This window comes from Protopterus annectens, chromosome 5.part1 (genome assembly GCF_019279795.1).
Source record: "Protopterus annectens isolate FY-2018-M chromosome 5.part1, PAN1.0, whole genome shotgun sequence".
NCBI classification, from domain to species: domain Eukaryota; kingdom Metazoa; phylum Chordata; order Ceratodontiformes; family Protopteridae; genus Protopterus; species Protopterus annectens.
Window position 1 is genome coordinate 347,698,082 of NC_056736.1, and position 23,474 is coordinate 347,721,555.

The 23,474-nt window shown below is 38.4% G+C and overlaps 1 protein-coding gene across 1 annotated transcript in view; it reads left to right on the forward strand.

The window, feature by feature from the left end:
* STARD10 (StAR related lipid transfer domain containing 10) overlaps window positions 1–23,474 on the forward strand; it is a 686,474-nt gene that overhangs the window by 636,487 nt on the left and 26,513 nt on the right. The window contains exon 5 of the mRNA XM_044073027.1: window positions 15,819–15,871. Within this exon, the coding sequence (XP_043928962.1) occupies window positions 15,819–15,871 (53 nt within the window). The remainder of the gene's footprint in view (window positions 1–15,818; window positions 15,872–23,474) is intronic.

Here is a 23,474-nt window from a genome sequence, read left to right on the forward strand (position 1 = left end):
AGCTCAAAAGGACAGAATCTAGCCTCGCCTCCCACAAGAGTGCAGACTACAAGCCTTCTTAATGTAAAATAACTGGCCTGAAGCCCAAGTGCTTAACCCAGAACTAATACGCTTTTAGAATAACAGACACTAAGCCTTCAATCAGCAATTCCCAACTTAGAAGGATGTAAGCTACCTGTCCTGCCACAACAATGCAGTCCACAAACCTTCTTAATGTAAAACAACTGGTTTAAAGCCCAAGTGCTTAAACCAAAAGGCTTAGAATAATAGTTAGAATTTAATCAGGCAACTACCAAGCAGTAATAACTGCAGCAGAATAATACAACTGAGTACTTTTAAGAAGAAGCACAAGCAAAATAAGGTAATAAAGTGGGAAGAAACACAATTACAGTAAAAGCAGATGAATAAAGTGCATTTATATATATATATATATATATATATATATATATATATATATATATATATATATAAAACAATAGAAAACGAGCAAACTGATTTAAACAAATTACCCAATTAACCAGTAAAAAAACTCAAAACTGAGCCCTGTTCCAGCAGTCTTCAATCTGACAAGTTCTAAACGCACACTCCTGCCACTTAGGGTGCAGGGGAACCTACTCCAAGAAAGATGGCCTGCATTAGTGCTCAAGTTATACAAACAAAGCTAGATTCAGCAGGCCTGAATCTAGTCTATGCTACAGAAGACAAGGTGCACCAATATCACAAAAACAGTTAAAATGAGCAGGCACAGTAAGCCTTTAACCACTAATTCCCAGCTCAGAAGGGTAGAATCTAGCCTCTCCTCCCACAAGAGTACAGACCACAAATGTTCTTAATGTAAAATAACTGGCCTGGAGCCCAAGTGCTTAAACCAGAACTAATACACTTTTAGAGTAACATACACGAGCCTTCAATCAGCAATTCCCAACTTAGAAGGATGTAAGCTACCTGTCCCGCCACAACAGCGCAGACCACAAACCTTTTTAATGTAAAACAACTGGTCTGAATCCCAAGTGCAATAACCAAGATGTATAGAAGGTGGAGTAGAAGAGTATTGGTTAGCAAGGAAATGAGTTGAGACATAGTGGATGGTTGAAAAGGTGTGCTGAGGAGTTGTAGGGGTAGGGGAGGAGATTGAGGAAGGTGGAGGACTGGCTGGAAGTAGAAGGGGTGTGGTTAGGTTAAGTATAATTGTAATGAAAGGGGGGTGTGTGGGAATGGGGGTAGGGTAGGGGAGCGGAGAGAGCCCAAGCATAGCAAGGGCAAACAGAGCGGGGCTAACCCCAGCTAGATTAGAGGGGTTCAGGCGCCTAGGCAGTGAGACATTTCCCTGTGGTACATTTGTCTGGGGAGAAGTGGCTGAAGTGACATTCAGCTGCAGAGAAATATGGCTATTTGCAAATTCCCTGTGGGCAAAGAGAAGTACACACTGCCATGCTCACAGCTTTAGTAACCAAATGCATGGTGGCAGAAGAAGAAGTGAGTGTTGTGCTCAGTGTACAGTACATACTTATGTAACTACAACATGTAGAAGTGTCCTACAGCATGGAGAAAAAACTGCAGGCTACTGTAGTCACATTTATGCTCCAGTATGTGTTTTAGGTAATGTTCCCTAGACACTGTGAAGGGGGGTACTGGACTACACACACCAATTATAAAGGCACTGCCCATTGTGCACTGCATTTTTACTGCCACTGACATGCCCTTCGGCCAGCCTACTGCTGATGCCTGCCATATTTCCTGCTGTCTCATGTTCCCATGGGGACCATGGACATTGTTTTCCCCTGTGCATTTGGTTATTGAAGCTGTGGGTATGGCAACACATTCTTCTCTTTGCCCACAGGGAATTTGCAAACAGCCATATTTCTCTGCAGCTGAATGTCACTTCAGCCACTTGTCCCCAGTCAAATGTACCACAGGGAAATGTCTCACTGCCTAGGTGCCTGAACCCAGATTAGAGAATAGCATTTCATCAGCCAAATCAGCACACAGGTCAGGAATGGCTCCTGACCCAAATGGGGTTATCAAAAAGTACGAAATTGTGATTGTATTTTTGTTCTAGATTATGAATATGTGCCATACTGATATTTATATTTAATGACCAAGACAGAGTTAATGGTACTTCATGGTATTAGTTGAAATGTTACATAATACTGGAAGAAGTCTCAGTAGTAATTTGACTCTTACATTTTACCACTTTGCATATATTTGTATTTGTTTAGCAGTAAAACATCCAGCTATGCAGAGGAACATTGGAAAATATTAGGAAAGCAATCACAGGGACCATAAGTAGTTTAGACATGTACAACTTTAAGTAGAAACACTTAATAGTTCATGTCATCCTTAATACTACTTGGTACTTAATATGGCCACCTCTCAAAACAAGCAGGGTTGCACATGACAACACTTGTGTAAGTCTACTCATCCAATCATCAAGACTATCTGCAAAAGCAGACAAAGCAGGGAATACTTTGAGTTAGGAACCTATCCCTCCCCCGGCCTTGTTTATTTGTTGGTATAAATTTGGGTCCTGGTATGGATGTCTGTACAGCTACCAGTTTTGTGATGAAATAAGAAGACACATATGATTTGATCTTTATAGCTTGAAAAGTGAGACAGAGATCACCTTGGAGCAGCCAGTAGGCTACTAAGTATAGGAAGAGTTTTGCTAATTTATCAGGAAACTTGAAGGATTTAGTTCTTTATTTATTTATTTTTTGTTAAAAACCAGTGTGGCTTTTCCAGTTAAGTAATATGTTTGAATTTGTACATACCAAATGGGCATTGTATTCAGTGATTGCTCTGATAGGAGAAAAGTACATTGATAAGATGATTTATTTGGATATTGATGGTATTTACTTGGAAATAGCTGAGTCAAGTTGATGGATTGTTTGAATATGGTGGTAATCTGATGATCAAATGAGAGAGAGAGAGAGTTGTCCATATATGTACTCAGGTATCTAATGATTATATCTGTTTGAAGAAGAGTACCACTTATAACATCTGAGGTGAGAACAACTTTTTTGTTGAATGTTATCATACTACACTTTATGCATATAGGTTAGGGACAGTTTCAATGTACCAGGTATGTATATATTGCAGCCCTTTTTTGGTGATGTTTAGCATCAGCGGATGAGTGGACAACACTACCCAGCTTACAGCCATCAGCAAATTTGATCAGCCACATTTCAGAGATATTGATTTGAGTGTCTGCAAGGTAAATGATCAACTGGACAAGGCCCAGCACTGATCCTTGAAGTACCCCACTAATTATAGTTTTGTGTTCAAAGAGATGCAATCAACTTTCACTACTTCAAATCTGTTGGATAGATAGTTTGCAATTCAGTGAGTGATGTAGGGGTTTCTTTAAGTTTGCCAACTTTCTAACAATATCAGCATAGGAAATAGTGTCAAAACCTTTGATCAGGTCAAGATAAGCAGTGTGCACAGAGTGACCAATCTCTATAACCTCTATAACCTTTTCTGTGAAGTTTACTAGGTTCAGGAGATAGGGCCAGCCCTTCTAAAAAGCAAAGTTGGGTCTAGATCAATTAAGTTTCCCATGTCTGCATAGACAAGTTCAGCTATGATACATTGCATGGCTTTACATATAAGGCTGGTAAGGCTAATGGGCATATAATTACCTGGGTCTGTACAGGTAACCTACACATGTATATTTTATTAAAATATGTTGGTCACTATTCACTTAGTAGCACTGTGAAACAAAGTTTCTCAGGCTACATCAGCACACAAGTCAGAAATAGTTCCTGATCCAAATGAGTAGTCATTAAGTGAAAAAATGTGATTTCTTTTAAGCCAAATTATGAATACGTGCCATATTAATATTTCTGTTAATGATTTGACCCAGACAAAGAACATATGGTATTTAAAAAAGTTGTCACTGATACCTTCTGTCTACTAACAATTTAAATGTATTTATACTTGTTTAGTAATAAAATATGCATATATGCATCAATGTCATATTTCTATAAATATCTCAGGCATTGGGTACCTGAATACATTATGCAAGAGTTTTTCACATCACTATTCACCATAGAGGTCAAGAATATCTCCTCAAATGTAGAAATAATACAAATTATTGGCTTGAGGAATATCTCCTCAGACAAATGAGGTGTTCTGTACCAAAGAAAATATGAGTTGTTTTCAGGAAATGTTATGAATATATGAAGTAAGTTAATTGTAACTTGAACCAGGAGGTGTTTGCATGGTATTGCATGGTATCAAATGAAAGCGTGCAAAATACTAGAAATAGTTTGGATTGATGGTTGATCTCTAACGAGTACTGCTTCATAGATATTTACATTTATTTGTCAAGCAATTATGCAAATATCTCAAAAATGGTGTGAAACAAAGCTGTTTTGCAGCAAATTGAAGATCACATCTGCCTAAGCAAAAGTCACATTGATAGTTGGACACTGTCAATTATGGTTAGACAGATATTAAAAGATGTTTGTCTAATTATAATATAAAATGTATGTCAGAGTTCCTCCCTAACCCAATTCAAGTGTAACTTGGACAATTGGATAGGAAACCGGAAATTCATTCCTGGTTTGGCACTATGTATCTAATGAACACAGGTAACCTGCAAATGGTTCATCTCCCAGGCCCATGCTTACACTTATCAAGGGTATTAGAACTTGTCAGAGATTTGAGATACATGGCTAGGCTTAAAAAGGCCCTTGTGGTCGTTAGCTTAGTAAACACCTATGAACCTATGAATGTATGTATTATCTAATTTCTTGTCCAATAAAAATAAACATGAAGCCTGGCAGACATATTAATATCACTATTGTGAATAGGAGTATATACCAGAAGAATTTTCATATTTTAACTTTATTTGTAACTTTAGTAATTTTCAAGATATTTGCATTTGTTATAGGTTTGTTGGAAAAATGTATTTCTATGACATTAGGTCAGGTGAATGCTGTCCTGCCAGGAAATCTGCTAGTGTTAGGAGGTGTGAAATTCCACTGAGGCTAGCTGTTAATGAGTTAATGCCTTATTCAATATCCCCATAAATCTGAACACATTTTTATGGGTTAATTCAATTGTCTGTTGATAAACTGGCAGATCTGTACCAGTGTATGTTCAGTGCTTCCATGATGTTATGAATGTTTACTACTTTGAACATAGTCTGCCTATCATGTAGAGCCTCCAATGTCCATGAGCTTGTCTGCACTAATATGATATCTTCTTACACTCCTCCTTCTAGACCATTGTCCCCTAAGTAAATCAAACTATAAAGCCAAGATCTTTTCCTTTGAAAGGGATGTTCAGAATGTCTCAAAACTAACTTTCTACACTCACTATATTACCCAAGTAAAATTCAGGTGCGCCCTCTTACCAACTGATCCCATTACCAGAGCCACAGCTTATGCTTTTAGTTTCTGCTTGCATTAGACTAATTATACAGGTCTATATTAAAAGCACGAAGGTGTACTTACCCGAATACCTAAACGCCGACACATCTTCATCGAACTGCAAAAACACTGATTTCCAGAAGTGCGAAATCTGAAATGTCGAATTGTCATGGTTGACCCTTCTGTGGTATAGATCCGTAAGGTAAGTGTGCGATAGTTACGGACCTTAGGGTTAGGTTGCGGGTTATGGTAAGTGCATAGATGGTAATGTATGTAAGATTTAGTGTAGGGTTACAAGTAGGGTTTTGTTAAGTGTATGTGTGTGGATTATTTAGTTTGTTTGGGTATAGCTTCTTAAGGTGAGTGTGTGATAGTTACGGACCTTAGGGTTAGGGTGCGGGTTAAGGTTAGTGCATACATGGTGGTATATGCAAAATTTAGTGTAGGATTAGAAGTAGGGTTTAGTTTAGGGTTAGAAGTAGGGTTTTGGTTAGTGTATGTATGTGGTTTATTTAGTTTGTTTGGGTAGGTAGTATGTAGCGGGTGGTGGAGTGGAACAACTATGACGGTTCGAGTTTTTGAATTTCGTGGTTTAGGGCATTCGGTGTATTTGCGGTTCATGGAATATGTGTTGGTGTTTAGGTATTCGGGGCAGTAAACCTTTGTGCTTTTAATATAGACCCAATTATACAATAATTATCCTGAAATTTTTTAAAGTACAATTTTATGGTACAATAAGTAGTATAACAAGAGGAAGAAATTTCATAGTGCTTGTCATAAGTCACATTCTCCCCATTTTAAGATGATTACTCAAGCAAGATTTCAATGTCATAATAGTCCCATTAGGAAGTTTAAACCAAATAGGAAGCAAAAATAGTCTTGGAAAGCAAGTGTGATGTTAAATTCTTTTCTGTCTGTGTTAGGAATGTAAAATTAACACTTGACAATGTTCTAAGCCTGTCCACAGCATCAGGGTTATATAGTATCCTAAATGAAAAATTCAATGCAAGTTTTACTTCATCTATAGTTATAAGTGTTCCACAGATTCCTCAGTTCCATACACTCCTTGTAATCAATACGGGACAAGTCGTCTCAGCCCTCTCAAAAGTTAAGAAGACCAAGTCAATGGGCCTGATAACATACCTGACTGCCTGACTAATGATACCAAATGTAGCCTCTCTGTATCACTACTAAACCTGTTTAACCTAATGCTCTCCATGAGTTAAATTCCCAAGTTTTGGAAAACAGCCATTGTAATGTCATTACATAAATACAGACCAGCCACTAACCCAAGAAGGTATTGGCTCATCAGCCTCACTAGCTTTATACATAAATCTATGGAGTGTATAATTTCTGATCTCATAAACTTTGGCATTTGAAACTCCTTAACTCGAGATCCACATCACTGTGGCAGGTCCTGTCTCCAACTCACTCAAAGTCTATAGCACCTTTTTGTACACTTCTAGTTAATACCCATAATGCCTTATGGTATCCAGACCTTTTTTGGATCTGTCTTCATTAGCTTAATGTCTTACCAAATATTGGTAGACCATATTAGGAAGGGTTTGGGCTAATTAACAAAACGACACTAAGATTATGTCCTAAAAAATGTCCTACAGGGAGAAATTCATCACTGTTTGCCACTTATTATTCATGTTTTCATATTCATGTTCATATTTACATAACTGAGAGACCTACATGCTATTGAGAGGTATGGTTTGAAATGCCAAGGTGAGAGACAGGAAAATTCATTGTCAATGCCCATTTATGTTAGCAATTAGAAAAATAAGCAATATTTCCACATGTACTTCACATTTAAAAAAAAAAAACAAGATACACAATAAAATGCATAGCATCAGGTGAAACCTTAGATGTTGCTGAAGAAAATCGACATTTTGTGGTAAGGCTGTAAGATGCATATATTGAGAGATATTCACTGTTATTAATACTGGTAATTATAAAATTAGGCACATGTTTTCATATTTCTGTAAATATCTAAATATAAGTGTGATAGTCCCTACTACAGGCCAGTAATCAAGGAGCCTCAATCCTTACCACTGTCACCAGTGAGGGATGCCAGTAGGAACAGAAATGGATAAGGCAGCATTTTCAAATGCAGCTCTCTGCACCAAGCTCAATTTCCCTTAAGAGCACACAGGGAGCACACTCCAGTCCTGGGCTGGATTCTCTCTCTCTCTCTCTCTCTCTCTCTCCAGACCCCAAACAAGACTCCGCACTGACCACTTTGGAGCTCTGTGTCCCTGTTCCAAGTAGCTGACACACACCTGGATATTTGACCTTGACACACACACACACACACACACACACACACACACACACACACACACACACACACACACACACACACACACACACACATACAGATACATAAACACACATACACACATGCCCGCGCGCACACACACACACACACACACACACACACACACACCTGGCAAATGCTGGCACAGGGTTATCAGTTGTGCCCCCTCTGCCCAGCCTATAAGGTAATTACACTGCCATCAGTCAGCTACTGCAAGGCTCTTACAAGTGTACTCAATTATACTGAGAAAAATTAATATTAATACAAATGGTAGAGATTGACCATTTCACCAAGGCTTTCAGAAGTTGCCACAGTTTCACTAAAATAAGCATAAGTACTCTTAAGATGTTAAAAGTATTCTCTAAAAGACCAGCCACAATGAAAGGTATAGAAGTATTTAATAATAAATAATAAAATAGAAAACATGGGAATACTGAATATCTAGTTAAAATAAATACCAGAGTTTCAATCACAGGAGATATACAAAATAACACAGCTGGATACATTCACACAGATGCAGAAACCAATACTTAACTAATCTCACTATATTTTCCTGACTGACTAAAGATTTACTGTTCTCTAGTTAAGTTACTTACTACAGCAAGGCAAGATGATGAGTGTTGAGTTGCTTACTACAGGAAGGCAAGATGAGGTGTGAGGTTGGGTGGGATGTCTTTGAGAGATCTTTCCTGTCAGGTTCTGAAAAACAAAGTGCTGCTGTGAGAGTTCCAGAATATCTCTCACTAATATTTAAAGAATTATTTCAGTGCTGGTTATAGAATGACATCAGATTAGGTCACCTGACTCTGGTACATTACATACCCAGAGCTTTGCTAAGGTGTGTTGCAGCATGTGAAAGTTATAAAACCATTTTACAAACTTCCATCCTTCCAGGTTAACAATTTGTTCACCCATAAGGACAATACAGTAAAATTCCTAGTCCTGGTTTTCCCAGACATTTTTGTATCTGGCAGCAATTAGACCTGAAAGATATTTTTTTTATGGCCTAAGCCAACCCATTTGATTTTCAACCTATTCTTTTCAAAATTAGCTGGACTGAAATTAACCTCTTCCCTTCCAGAATTCTCTGTTAGAACATATGTATTTAATCAGTTATAATAATACTGTCTGACTTACATGTATATCTTTTTTCTGTTCAGCAGGACACACTGCTGATGCATTTTTAACACAAGCAACTTTATAAGTACATTTTAACACAAGCATCAGTACAAGTCAGTGTGACAGTCAAATGACAAAATTCTTTACAAAACTCCATCTAGCTATGCTGGCATATATTACACATGCACTGCCCTAGTCTGACTGGCCCAGATGGCACTTCCCCATATCATCTAAATGAAAGTGTACTCAGAGAGAACAATTTCTCACTGTTATGTGAAAGCTTATATCTGTTTATTAAAAGTGTTCTAACGTATGTCTAGGTTGTACTGTTTCCAAGATATGACAAGCTGTGAAAACTTAGCAAAAATATAATTCTAGGTTTGAGTGCATTGTAGTATATTATAGTATTTATGGAAAGACAATTAATGAATTGGGTCTATATTAGAACATCGAAGTTTCAAAACTTTGAATGTTCTAATATCGACCCCTATTCAGCGAAAGCTGAAAACATCGAACATACAGAACAGCAATTTTTTTCCTAGGGAAATAATTTGCTTCTCCAAAACACATACACACAACACAAGCACACCAAACAAACAGCAATCCACACACACACACACCTAAAATCTTACACCTAACCCTACACTAAACTATACACATACACCACTAACTATCCACCTACCTTAACCCAAACCCTAACCCTAAGGTCTGTCACTATCGCACACTCACATCACCCGTGCCCTAACCCTAACTCACCTACCCTGCCCTAACCCTCACGTCCACACAATCGCACACTTACCTGACCTGTGCCCTAACCGTAACTCACCTAACCCGCCCTAACCCTTACGTCCACACAATCGCACACATACCTAACCCATGCCCTAACCCTAACTAACCTAACCCACACTCAATCACACACTTACCTGAACCCGACCTATAACTTTTCACCACAGCGCTGAAAATACCAAAGCAACAGAAAGGGACAACCGAATTCTTTCCCCAGGAAAAAAATCGTTTTTCTGTTGCTTCGATATTTTCAGCTTTTGCTGAATAGGGGTCGATAGAACATTCAAAGTTTTGAAACTTTGATGTTCTAATATAGACCCAATGAATTGAGTATATTATGTGTAAAGAATACTTCTTGCTGATAGCATTATTTGTACAGTTTTAATAGCTTTTATTGTTCACAAAATATTTATGTTTATTTTATGCTTTTTAAGTTGATTTTTCTGAAACTATTTTTAATGAAAGAATGTGTGTATGTTGCTGGAGGTGTGACATTCCACACCACATTGATATTAATGAGTTAACCTCATTATCTTTTGGAAAAAAAGTCACTGAAGTAATGAATAGTAACTGTACAGTACATGCAGCTTATCTCAACACAATCAAGGTCTTCTGTATTATTTCTCCATGCAAGTATTATAGCAATTTGTACACATGAATAACTTGTAAACATGATTATGAGTCCAAATGTTATGCAGCAGATAGCTAACTGGTTGACTTACCAAAACCATGTAGTTAAAGTTGATGTTGCTTTTTCTGAAAGTAAAAATATTATTGGCGGGATCCCACAGGACTCACTGTTAGGCCTACTCCTATTCAACATTTTCTTCTTGGATCATCAAGCCAATACTCTTAGCCTCTGTTTATCAAAGTTTGCAGACAACTGCAAATTGAGAATTATTATTTGTTCATCCATTGGTACACTATTGATCCTACATTGGTTAAACTATGGCAAAAATTAGTGCAAGGTCAAGAGTGTCAAGCTAAATGCACAAAAAATGCACTATAATTTAAAGTGGTGAATTCAGTATATTCCTTTGTCCTATGACTGAGGTGACATACTCCTCCAATAACTCACTGTTATCAGAGATCTAAACACTTTTCCTGACAACTCCTTATTTTCACCATCATGTCTCCACAGTAGTTAAGGAATCTTTTTATTTTACCAGCTAATACCCAGGGTATTTCCTCTACATCCAGAAAAGGTTTACTTCCTGTCTACTCATCTTTCATCAGACATATAATTGAATAAAATCCCACCTTTGGCATGTACCTATGTTACTATAAGAGACTGGCAACCCTGTCCCTGTAATTCGTCCCTTATAGACTCTTATGTGACAACATGTGTCTAGCCTTTTGTTTCATGCTCTTTACTTTCTTGACCTCATATTTCTTTGCGGAACAAATGGCTCCTTTAATGCCTGCATAAAGCACCTGGACCTTCATCAACAAATTAATATGAAATGGTGATGTAATAGATTCTAATCCCGATGCATCCCCATCTATGGAGTAAGCTTCATTACATGATAAAAACAGAGTTCTGACCTTGCCAGTTTCAAAATAAATCTCATCAGCTGGATGAGTAGCCACAACTATCCTTGGGTATATTGTGTTGCCCTTCTTGAGTCAGGAGGTAACTTTTGACTATTGTTTATTGGCTAAGCTCATAATGGTTTGAAAATTAATTGCCTAGCATCATGAACCTACATGACTGCAGCTATAGTGATATAAATACAAGACGTCCTGAAGAAGTTGTAACAGATGTATATCAGGCAGGACAGTGACTGAGATTACATTATGAAAGCCAGTGTTATTATAAAGAAATATATGGCTGTGAGATACTGTGACATGACAATGTAAGCCTGCCCACAGGATGAGTACCAACATATAGTTTCAGGATAAGCTAATACGTATTTTTGAAGGATGAGTATCTCTTACATTTCTTTAAATGTCCGGGAAGTATGTTCTGTCTGTAAGGGTTTGAGTCAGTGAAAACTATGTGCCTGATCTTAGATGAGACCTTTCCATTTATCTTATCCATCCATCCATCCATCCATCCATCCATCCATCCATCCATCCATCCATCCATTATCTAAACTATTTGTATTAGTGAGGGTCATGGAGTTTACAAGCTGAGCAGATTAGACCACCTTTCCCTATCCCTGACAGTTTCTGAATCATTCTGTGGTATCTCTGTGTGTTCCCAGGTAACCTGAGAGATGTAGGCCTTCAGACTTGCCCTGAGTGCTATCAGTGGGCCATGCTTGGTAATCCTCCCTAGGAGAGTACTCAGGACACATCCTCACAATGTGCCCATACCATCTTAGCTGACTCTTCTCAACAAGGGGGGCAGAGTGCGTTCAGAATTTCTTCTAGATTTCCAACATCCTTATACAGAAATAGAGAATGAACCCAGGTACCCTGCAAAGGAATGTCTTTTTGATCATATATGAAATCTGATCCTTTTTATCACTACCCAGTGCTCATTATCCTAGGTGAAGCATGATACATACATTGACCAGTAAGTTGAGAGCTTTGTCCTCTGAGTAAGTTCTCACTTAGCCCTCTAAAAAGTTCAGATATTTAAGTTTAGAACCAAACAACACGTTTATTGAAAGGAAATGTCTCTGTAATCTGTGTGCCATTTTGTAGGTGGGAGGTTGGCATAATGGTTAAGGCATTTACCTTACAGACACAAGGTGAAGGGATGGATTCTCACATGAGATGATTGTCTAGGCTTAAAATGGCCCACAAGAACTATTATACTAGTTAATCCATGAACCTGTGAAATCTTCTATTTAAATGGCAGTCAGAATTACATAGATAAGAGCATATGGTAATGAGTTCAACAGGTAACAAGTAAGGTAGTCTGTTAAATGCAAGAGGCAGTGATCTGGATAGATAAAGCCAGAGCCTTGGGCTGCTAAGACAAGATAATTCTCAAGCCCTTGCAGGCAGTCTGAAGCAGCAAGGTGAAGCACATCACATGAAGCCGCTATGCCTGCTGGATAACTGCTCCCCTTTCTGCTGGATTTTGTCCCAGGAGATTGGATGGATTCTTCCTGCCTCTAAGAGTGAATGGTGCTAAAGACCTATCAGAGGTGGGTCTGATAACTGCAAATGGGGAGAAAAAAAGAATGAAAGTAAAAATTCGATGTGCTTCAGTCCAGAACATTCGGTATGCATTTGCCAGTCAAAATATTGTTCTCTTAAAAATTCATTTGTACATATGGTTGCATGGTCTATGCTTGCAGTAACCGTGCTGTTAATATTTACAGAGTATTCTACATACATATCAACTTGTAACTGTCTTATTGATTGATTGATCAACTGATGTATAATTTAACTGGGTATAAAGTATATTCCAGCTGTACTGATGATCTTGTTGTTGTCTTTTGTCTTTGCATTATGTCATTGTGTCAGTTTTTGCATTTTCAGTCTGCATTGGGAATAGTTTCTGGCTACATATATTAATTTTACTAGCAGATGAGGATTTTGAGCTCTACTGTGACACAAGCACTGTTTACTTTCTAGCAGCACTGACCTCTGACCCTTCACCACTTTGCACCTCCTTTGAGTGTCATTATGAGAGTGCTGCTAATTTCCTTTCCAAATGCAGACATGGTCCAAAGTCCTGGGTTTACCCCTTTATTTTAACAGACTTTATGTGACTATTTTGCTTTGTCTTTTCGTGTATGTCAGGATTTCAAGTTGTGTCCCATTCTTTCCACCTCCAACAAGATGAATATCCATTTTCTTACTGCCATGTTTATTGCTTAGTCTCTCAGGCCTCAAGTCACCCTCGGCATCATATGTGTTCCTGTAACCATCTGTATCTATAGTTGTTAATACTTTATGCAGTACTTAGAAACCGTACACTGGATTAATTATCAAATGTGCCCTCAAAGACAGCATCCTTAACAATGTGATACTGCCTGTTGTTGGCCTTTCAAATGATCATTATAAATGGTGCCGAGCAGTTCATTTGCTTTGCAATTTGCATGACAATAACCTTCACCTTTGTTTTGGCTACATCACAAGAGTCATCTCATTTGTCTTGGCTAGTTACAGTACCCAAGCTTGTAACTTCTTGAATTGTTCACCTCAAACTGCTATATCTCACACAATGTCCCACTGGTGTAGGAGCAAGGTGTCCACCTCCACAGTTGGTTCAAGTTGTAGTTGAAGTCACCGTTGGATGAAATGTAAAAAAACAGATACATGATGTTCATTGTTTGGTCCTTGCCCTTGTTTTATCGTATTCATTTATTTTTGTAAACAGGTAATCACTGTAGACATAGCTGCCTCTCTTCAGGAGTAACCCATGACTACAGTGTTATTACTCGACTTCCTCATTGTCACACAGTAGGCAAATGGAGACAGAGGGAGTCATATCTAGTGCTGCAGTATGAGGCCTGTTGGCAGATTATTCATTCATGAAATTCTCTTCTACCTTTATGTCTCACACACTTAAAACCCATTTACTTTCAGTGCCATCCCTGCATTCCCAGTCACACAGGTATTTCAAAATAACCTCTGCTTTATTATAAAATGGCTTCTTTCACTGTTCTGTATACCTTGTAATATTGTGATGTCTGCATTGCCCATCTTTCTATATGCATTAATCACCAGTAGTTTTATAATTTTTTCTTCGAGGTTCCTGACTTTAAGGGCAACCCCTCCAATCTCCTGCCTTGTATTATCTGTAACTGCTGTGTGACATTGTAACTGTAAGATTGTATGAGTGAATACTGCATGTTTTTTGGGTTTCCAACATTTCTGTTCCTGTTTGACCCAGTCCTTCCTGGTTAAAATTCCCAATTTCCATTGTAGCAGGCATATTCCTGAGAGAATACAAGAAAGAGAATATACCTTAGTGACTGTAGCACCTCTTAAAATCAAAATGTTGTATAAAAGCATTATTTTGAACCAAGAATAAATTAATGCAAGTTAGAATATGGTAACAGAAAATAAAAACAGTGCTTTTTCCTGAAGTAAATAAAAAAAAACTTTGTATTTCTAAGCCAAATTATATTTCCTTACCTCCAACTGAGTAATTGGTATACCTTCAGGAAATTGAATCTGTAGTTTGATTAATGTACGACAATTATAAGGCTCATGTTGTATATATATATATATATATATATATATATATATATATATATATATATATATATATATATAATGCTCAGTTAGATAAGACAGCACTCCCTAGCATTGAAATGAATGGTGCCACTGAATGGAAAGCCTTATCCAAGAAATCACCCAGAGCAAAAAATCTCATTCTTCAAAGACTGTACATATCAAGTCAAATGTTGTGCCCAGAAGTAGTTTATTCTAAATGAACAATGAATCAGAGCCACAGAAATGCAGGCAGTGTGCAAGCTGGCAACATGAAAGGTTCCTTGAGTATATTCACTTCTTTTGTAAAGGTGTAACTTAAAAGTAGTGACATCAGTTTTATAAGTTGCACATAAAATGTGGACACATTGCTATAGTAGTGGTGCATTATACTGATGTCAGCTTACACCTCCCGATTAATGAGTAACGGGTTGCTCATAGCTCTTCTCCAATCGTTGGTGTTCGTCAGTACAACAGACTCTTCCACAGCTACTTCCTACATGAAAGGGCCTACAGGTACATAGAGGCTTCAGTTCTGCCAAAGCATTCAGATGGCCAGGGAGGTACTGCTGTGGCAACCCCTTTTATTTACATATGCCATTCAATTCTTTCTCTTAGTTTGTCCTTTCAATAGCTGAATTAGTGAATTCTTAGTTTTTGTTTTGTAAGATATGTTGCTTCTTTTGATAACATGGTTGATTATCTGCTTATTATTCAGGATACATATGGTAATACTGTCATTCACCCTGGGCATCGCATCAGTCGCCCTGCTAGACAGGGATCCAGGGAAGTAAATATTGTGGGAAAAAATATCCAGGGAATTGTTATGGCTGGGCTTCTACAGGCCTTAGATCCGATAGCCTAGTATCAACCTATGAACCTATGAACCTAGTACAACCATCTTTACCAGATAAATAAACCCTCCACTGTCCATGTTCCAGTAAACAGTTTGTTTTCATTACTGGCATACTCTAGGTCAATTCTCAACAGTGTGCATATGAACACTTAAGGATGATCAGGAAAGAAATGTGAAATGAAGCTGTTTTGCAGTGTATCAGAAATTGACTTTTGTTGCATCCTTTGTCTTTCAGGGTCCTTGCCAAAATGGGTTGTGAACAAATCCTCTCAGTTATTGGCTCCCAAAGTAAGTATAACAAAGGAAAACATAGATTCATCACTGCTTCATTGTTTTGTACTGTGTTTAAAGTAATGCTGCTTTCACACAGGGCACAATATTTGACCTGACTTGTCTAGACTTATATTATATTCGAATTAGTTTTAATTTTGCTTTCTTTTTTCTAAAAGGAGAAAATGAGTTCCCATCTCATTTCCTGGCTTGTGTTTTTCAGGAAGGGAGGTGAATGTGTGCCTTTGACACATGGATGTGTGCCACTGACATTCATGTTTGCTGATTCAGCATGTCACTGACTTATATTTATGCCATTTTTAGGAGTTGATAATATATAGTTAAATGGGACGTATTTGGCAAAGGCCTAATAACACTCTTGTTATATGTTACTGAGTGCTTAAGTGAGACAGATAGTGAATTTAAGACAAGCCAGTGAATGCTAGTTGCTGACATCCAGTGATGGCAAGCTGAGTGTTGGTGAAGTGCTGATGGCAAAGTCATTTACTGTGATTTTGTTTTCTTTTTCTGTTTTATAAATGCTTAGATATCTAGAAACTGCTTCATTTGAATTAAGCATACTACTGAATAGTTGTCAGTGAAAAGGACAAGAAATGGAAAACATTTTTATCATGAAATATATAGGTTTAAAGTGGAGGTTGTAGTCATTAATATATACATTATTGCACTTTTTGCAGGTATTTAATACAGAGCATTTTTAATAACAAAACGTAAAAACTTTTGTATTAAAACTCACCCACATAATTTTTCTTTAGCCACTGCTGACATTACTGGAATGCAAGCATATGAATGCATCAATATATTTAAAAGGAAGTGACTCTGGGCATGTACGGAGGCATGTCCATTAAAATCTAGGGATGTTTTCATATGCTAGTCCTCTGATGATGCTACTGAGGGCTAAAATAAAACTAGAACTACTGGGACACTACTGCAGCAAATTTCAATTTTACAGGGGTTATTGAAATTATCTGCAGCGTGTATTAGGACAGATGAGGACAAGAGTGTTTTGGTGTTCTGAATGCAAAAGGTAATTGAAAAAAATTCAAGCCTGCACACTTTAATGACACATGGCTATAGTGATTGTAACAAGTCTGCACACTTTAATGACACATGGCTATAGTGGTTGTAACAAGACTGTTCATTTTAATGACACATGGCTATAGTGATTGTAAAGGAAACCTTAAGGCCTGTACATGAGAAGTGAAAACCTCTACTTGTGTGTAGTAGTTTTAATAAATGCTTGTTTAATAAATCAGAGTTCATAACACTGAATAATGCTAAAGGTATGATTAAGAAAGCTTTCAGAGTTATTTCTTTAAGAAGAGTAACCACAATAGTACACGTTTCACAGTAAGCAATAATACAATTTCTAACTTATTAAAAGACATGGATTGTGTAGAAAATGTAAAGTGGGGCCTACCTAGCAGTTTTACAAGCTTTTTTAAACAATAGTAAGTCTGACTGCTGTTATAGCCTGGTATTTTGCAGTATCAGTTTGTAACTGTATTGCATTAGCTTTTTACTGAGTGATAATTAATATCTCTTTATTCCCTTGTAGTACTTTTATTACTTTAAGATATTCTGGCTTACTTTATGGCTGTATCATTTTTCACTATTACGCTATGCTTACGTTGCCCAAATACTTGATTTCATTAGATGCAAAATAATTACCTAGCAGTTTCAGTTATTCTATTCTATTCTATTCTATTCTATTTTATTTTATTTTATTTATTTATTGGTTTGTTTCTATTCTCTTTTATTGTATTTTATTTTATGTATTTATTGGTTTGTTTATTTTCTTGCTTATTTTTTTTTTTAATGGATTCCCTGTACAGGGCTCCTACAATATCTTTCCTGAATTAACCTGTTTATTGTCACTGTCTAAAGTGCATATATATCATACTTTTTTGTCTTTTTCTCTGAGATTTGTAACCTATTAGGCCAGACCACATGCAGAGCTTTTGTACTACTGTAACTTAATCATGATATTGATTTTGTGATCAAGCATATTAAATTTCAGAAAATCATTTTGGTTGAAAAAGATATGCAGAAACTTTCCCTCCTTTTCAGCTGAAAATATTTTCCTTCATGAAAGTTTCTTTTGGTTTTGAACATCTAGACAATCCTGCCTGTAGTCAAGAAGTTTTCACTCAAGTGCTTGACTGCTGGTAGGCATTACAGTTAATTGTAATTCCATTGGTCAAACTGTTCATTTTCTCCCCAGAGGTACTAATATTCTTTAGTTTGATTTTAGTAACTTCTTCTCCTGTACATCTCATAAAATCACTAACTACTTAACAGTTTTAACACAGCTGCACAGAGTCAGGAGACCAGACACTGCTCTGCTCTATTCATCTGTGCAATCCAAGGAATATGTTGCATTCTGCTAAATAAGTAAAATTTTGTACTGTATTTTGCACTGTTAAACTGTTTTTTTGCTATATTGCTGATTTTTTAAAACTGTTCTTGATGATTTGTTGCACTTTTTGTCTGCTGTAGCATAGACTAGATTCATACCTGCTGAATCTGGTTCTGTTTGTTAAATTGAGGACTAAACCAGGTTATCTTTTGTTGGAGAGGACCCCCCCCCCCCGCACCCATGTGGCAGGAGAGTACCGTTAAGACTCATCTGATTGAAGGTTGCTGGCACAGGGCTCAGTTTTGAGCTTTTTTTTGGTTAAATTGTTTAATTCAGTGTGCTCACTGTTGCTGCATAAGCTGCGTGCTTGCGGTGGTTTGCCCTTGTTGTAACACAACTCCACAGAGATAGGCGACCAGCCACTGCTCTGCTGTATTCGTCTGTTTATGCATAGCGCACCACCATGCACCGTCACATAATACCATGCTGTGGGGATAATCATTGGTGGTTATAAATTCAAAAACTTCAGTAGATACATTTTCCTTATTAGCTGCCCATGATCCGGCCGAGGAGTCCTTAAATTGCACTTAGCTGATCAGAGAGCACCTCAGCTGTGCTTTTACCCCTTAAGCAGTCCCAAAACCTCCAAATCTCCTAATATACAATAGTCTTATACCATTTAGAGAACCCCCACTAGTATAGACCCTTTATAGAGCACCCCATTAGTATAGACAGTTCTTAGAGCACCCAGTTGTACCACATCCCTCCATTTTCTCTCCCCACTGTGAAAACAGGATTTAACCTAGCATTATGGACAGTCAGTTTCCCTCCATTTCTGCTACCAGCCTGATTGACATAGGTAACCTGAGGCAGTGTAGCAACTACCTCATGTACACTGACAACCTTCTACTCCTAAATCACCCAAGTACAATTTGTGAGACATGTATCTACAATAAGAATCTGGAAGCCTTGCTTTCTTGCGTACAGAACAGTAGGTTGTCAGCTGACATAATCCACCTCCTACAGAAACCATGCACTCAACACATAAGCCATCATATGTGGGAGGTACGTACCAGAAACTTACCTAAACAGCAGAGAACTACCAAACACAAACATGCTACACCTAATACATCACCTACAGCACTCAATACATATAAACACACAAGCATCACTCTCACCAAATAAGTTGCTAAGGCAAAGCACATCTAAACCAATTTTGTTAGTTGTAGGTGACTCCACTGTGAGACACACAGATGTCCCATTCATCAGGCTGGACAAGGAGAAGGTTATGGTCAGCTTTTTATCAGGTGCCAGGACCCGTCAGACCACACATGCACTCAAGTCCCTCAACAACAAGTATCATTATGACTCCATCATAGTTCATGTTGATGTGAATGACTTGAGACGTACCTCACTGGACTGTATGAAGAGAGACATGATTGAGCTCTATGAATATGTGTCCCAGGCAGGTATGTCCCTCGCTTTGAGCAGCATTCTACCCTCACCTAGGACGATACCACAATGTAAACAAAAAATGATTGACTTCAACAATTGGCATAGTTTCTGGTGTCATTCTAAGGGAATCTAGTTCCTGTCAGCCTGGGATGACATGGTTGACAGACCACCCTGCTTTGCCAGAGATGGTCTTCACCTGTCACCTCTAGGCTTTCAGTTACTGGCTAAGACACTTGCCTCTCCTACAGTGCCTTTTTTAGGCAAGGTCTCAAGAACAACATTTCTGACCTGAAAATATCACTCACAAATAAATTAAAGGTTATGCTGCTAAACACCAAGAGTTTAAATCAGAAACTACACTCTCTGGAAGCACTTCTCTTCCTGGAGGATGCTGATGTCTGATGAGTCACAGAAACTTGGTTCAGGGCCATAGAGAGTACCCCAGCCTTGCAAGGCTACAATGCCTTCCACACTTTCAGACCACAAAATGAATGTATGAGAACCAAAGGGGGAGGAGTATCTATCTTCATCAAAGATAAATACACCTCTAGACTGGTTAGACAGGAAGACTCCATGGAACCACTCCAAGTTCAACTAACTGTGGGTAAGACCTACCTTAAAGTCATCATTATCTAAAGACCCCCCCCTACAATGAACCATGATACCCACGCTGCTTATTTGGATCTGCTTGAGTCAATCAAATTACAACCAAATACTCTAGTCATGGGCAATTTTAACTCTCTCTGCATTGACTGGGAAATTTATACGAGTACCAACTTGCTTGCACAAAGGTTCCTGGAATTTGTTAACACTAATGCCCTGGAACAAATCATATGCAGCCCCACAAGGGGCTCAAATTTTCTCAACCTGGTCCTCACCAACAAGTATAGGACCCTCAATGCTTAAATCTGATCACAAATCAGTCAAATTTTGAAGTAGCTATAACACCTGGACCCCTCTTTGGTGAAATCAGGCTAAAAACATTTCATCAAAGCTAATTAAATCCTTATATGGGGATGGCATAAATAATTTCCCAGCTTCTGTTCTCACAGATGGCATTGACAACTATACTAAGGTATACACAAATGCCTTGTACAATCACTTATACAAACCTACTGACCCTGCTGTACCGGATAGGATCAAAACAAAATCCTCAAGAAAAAACAAGCCTCCCTGGTGGACATCTAACATTAATAAGTTATACAACAACAGGAAGAAGTAGCTGTCTAAGAAAAAAACAGAGAGGTCCCAGCACTGGAAGAACACCCTCCTCTGCTTGAACAAACAAAGAAGACAAATTGTAAAATCTTGTAAGGGCAACTTCAAAAAAAAATTTGTAACCATAGTTAAGGATATCCATAAGGCATTCTTCAGTTATATGCATAACCTAAAAGGTAGGAGGACCCAGACGTGTGCTGAACTAGGTGTGGATGGAATCACACACACTGATCCTGTGAAAATAGCCAACCTGTTAGCTGACAGGTTTGGTGAAAATGTCACCTGCCTGTCCCCTCCAAACATTACACAAAGCATTCCCTCTACATCTCCCTCATCTTGCATCTCCAAATTGTAAGTCATTAATGCTCTCTTCAAGGTCAAAAACACAGCCTCTATGGGACTGCATGGCATCCCACATTGCATTTTAAATGGTCTATAACATGAATAAGAAACTCCATTAGGCACTCTCAACACCAGCCTGAGTACTGGCTTTGTCCCTGCTGAATGGAAAACAGCAACCGTCATCCCCCTTCATAAAGGGTGTACAGCAACAGACTCTGGGAACTACAGGGCTATAACCTCAACCAGCCTTATCTCTAAGGCTGTGGAACAAACTATCATGGACCTTATAAAAAAGGATATAAGTTATCTCCAAACCCTTGATCTGACATAGTTTGGTTTTGCGAAAGGCAGGTCATGCCTGTTAAACCTGGTAGACTTCTTCAAAAACATCAGCAGAGCCATAGATGAAGGGAAATCTGTGCAGACAGCCTACCTTGACTTAGCCAAGGCCTTTGACACAGTCCCACATTTGGGCATCATTTATAAACTCTCCCAGTTGAATATTAACCCTTAAATCATCATGTGGGTTGCAAATTGGCTCACCGACAGATCACACTCAGTCAAAGTTGGGGACTTTACCTCAACCAGCAGACCTGTTACCAGTAGGCTTCCACAGGAGTCAGTGCTGAGCCCCCTATTGTTTGGAATATACTTCTCAGAAGTTCAGGCTAAAACAGAGGGACTGTGGCTGACTAAGTTTGCTGATGACTGCAAATTAGGTGCAATCACTGAATACCTAAGCAATGTTAATATACTTCAAGAGGGACCTACACAAAACAATGATTAGTGCCAAAGGCATGGACTCAAACTCAGTGCTAAAAATACATTATCATCCCCTTTGGTAAAAATGATATCCCTGCAGACTATCATATAAATGATAATATCCTCAGTAACAACTCAGTAGTGGGAGATTTTGGAATGCAAGCTGAATGTAGCCTAAACGTTGACCACCATGTGTCTACTGTGACAAGTAAGGCATTCTACATCGCACACCTCTTTATCAAAGGCATTGTCTTAAGAGCAAAAGAGGTCATAAGTCCCATGTACTTGACCCTCATCAGGCCAATAATTGAGTACAGTGCTCCCTTTGGTATGTTCCTTGCCAGGCACCTGCAGCAATTTGAGACACCTCAGAGATTTCCAACCAAGAAAATTCAGGGTCTTCAGCACATATCATACTCTGACAGACTGAAGTCACTGTCACTGTACTCAGTAGTGTGCACAGTATTTAGAGGAGACTTGTGCCTGGCCTACAGAGCAATCTTGGATCCAAACCTCATGGAAATGTTGCACATCCACAAGTCAAATGGGACAAGGGTCACCTGCTCCAGGGACCTCAACCTGGCCAGTGACATAAATAGGACCTGCTGGAGAGACAGCTATGTCTCTCAGAGGTTGCCATTCCTCGAGAATAGGATACCAATTCACATCAACAGAGTTCCTCTATTACCCTGTTAAAGCATAGCCTGGATGATTGGATGTGAAACTATAAATTCCTGCCAGGGATTTCACCCATGACCCTCCTAGATATGGGCAGTCATTGCTAACTAAAATCTTGAGTTTTGAAAAGATCCTTTATACTGGGTTTCTTTAGTAATGATAATTCCTGTTTTAACCCATGTAGAACACAGCCCAGGATTTTGTCTGGTCCCATAGAGGCTGTGTTTTTGGCCTTGGAGAGGGTGTTTAATACCTGCTCCTTGGAGATACTAGGTGGGGGGAGAGGTGTTATGGATGCTTTGGGGTATATGTGGGAGGGACAGGGGAGTGACCTTTTCACTGCACTTGTCAGCCAGCAGGTTTGCTATATCCAGTGGTTGTTTATATGTAGTACCATTAACTACAAGTTCAGTGCAAATCTGGGCCTTACTTTTGAGGTTACAGATGTAACCAAAGAATGCCTTGTGGTTATCCTTAGTTAGGGAAGCTAATTTGGATTTGTAGGTAGCTTTGGATGACTTCACTAGGAGTCTTATTTGCTTGTTTAATCTGAGGAGGGAGTGTTTCTAATTTTGAGGTTATTCCTTTCCACACTTAGACAGCAATTTCTTTCCCCTGTTTTATAGCCTATTAATGGCAGTTGTCCACCAGGCAGCTTATTTTTCCTTAAGATCTTGCTTTGATTCTATCAGGTACAGCAAAGTGAATATAAGTGTACAGGTGCTTGTATAAAGGATTGGTGTATAACTCAGCATAGGTGTCTGTTCAATCAGTGGGGGAAGGGCT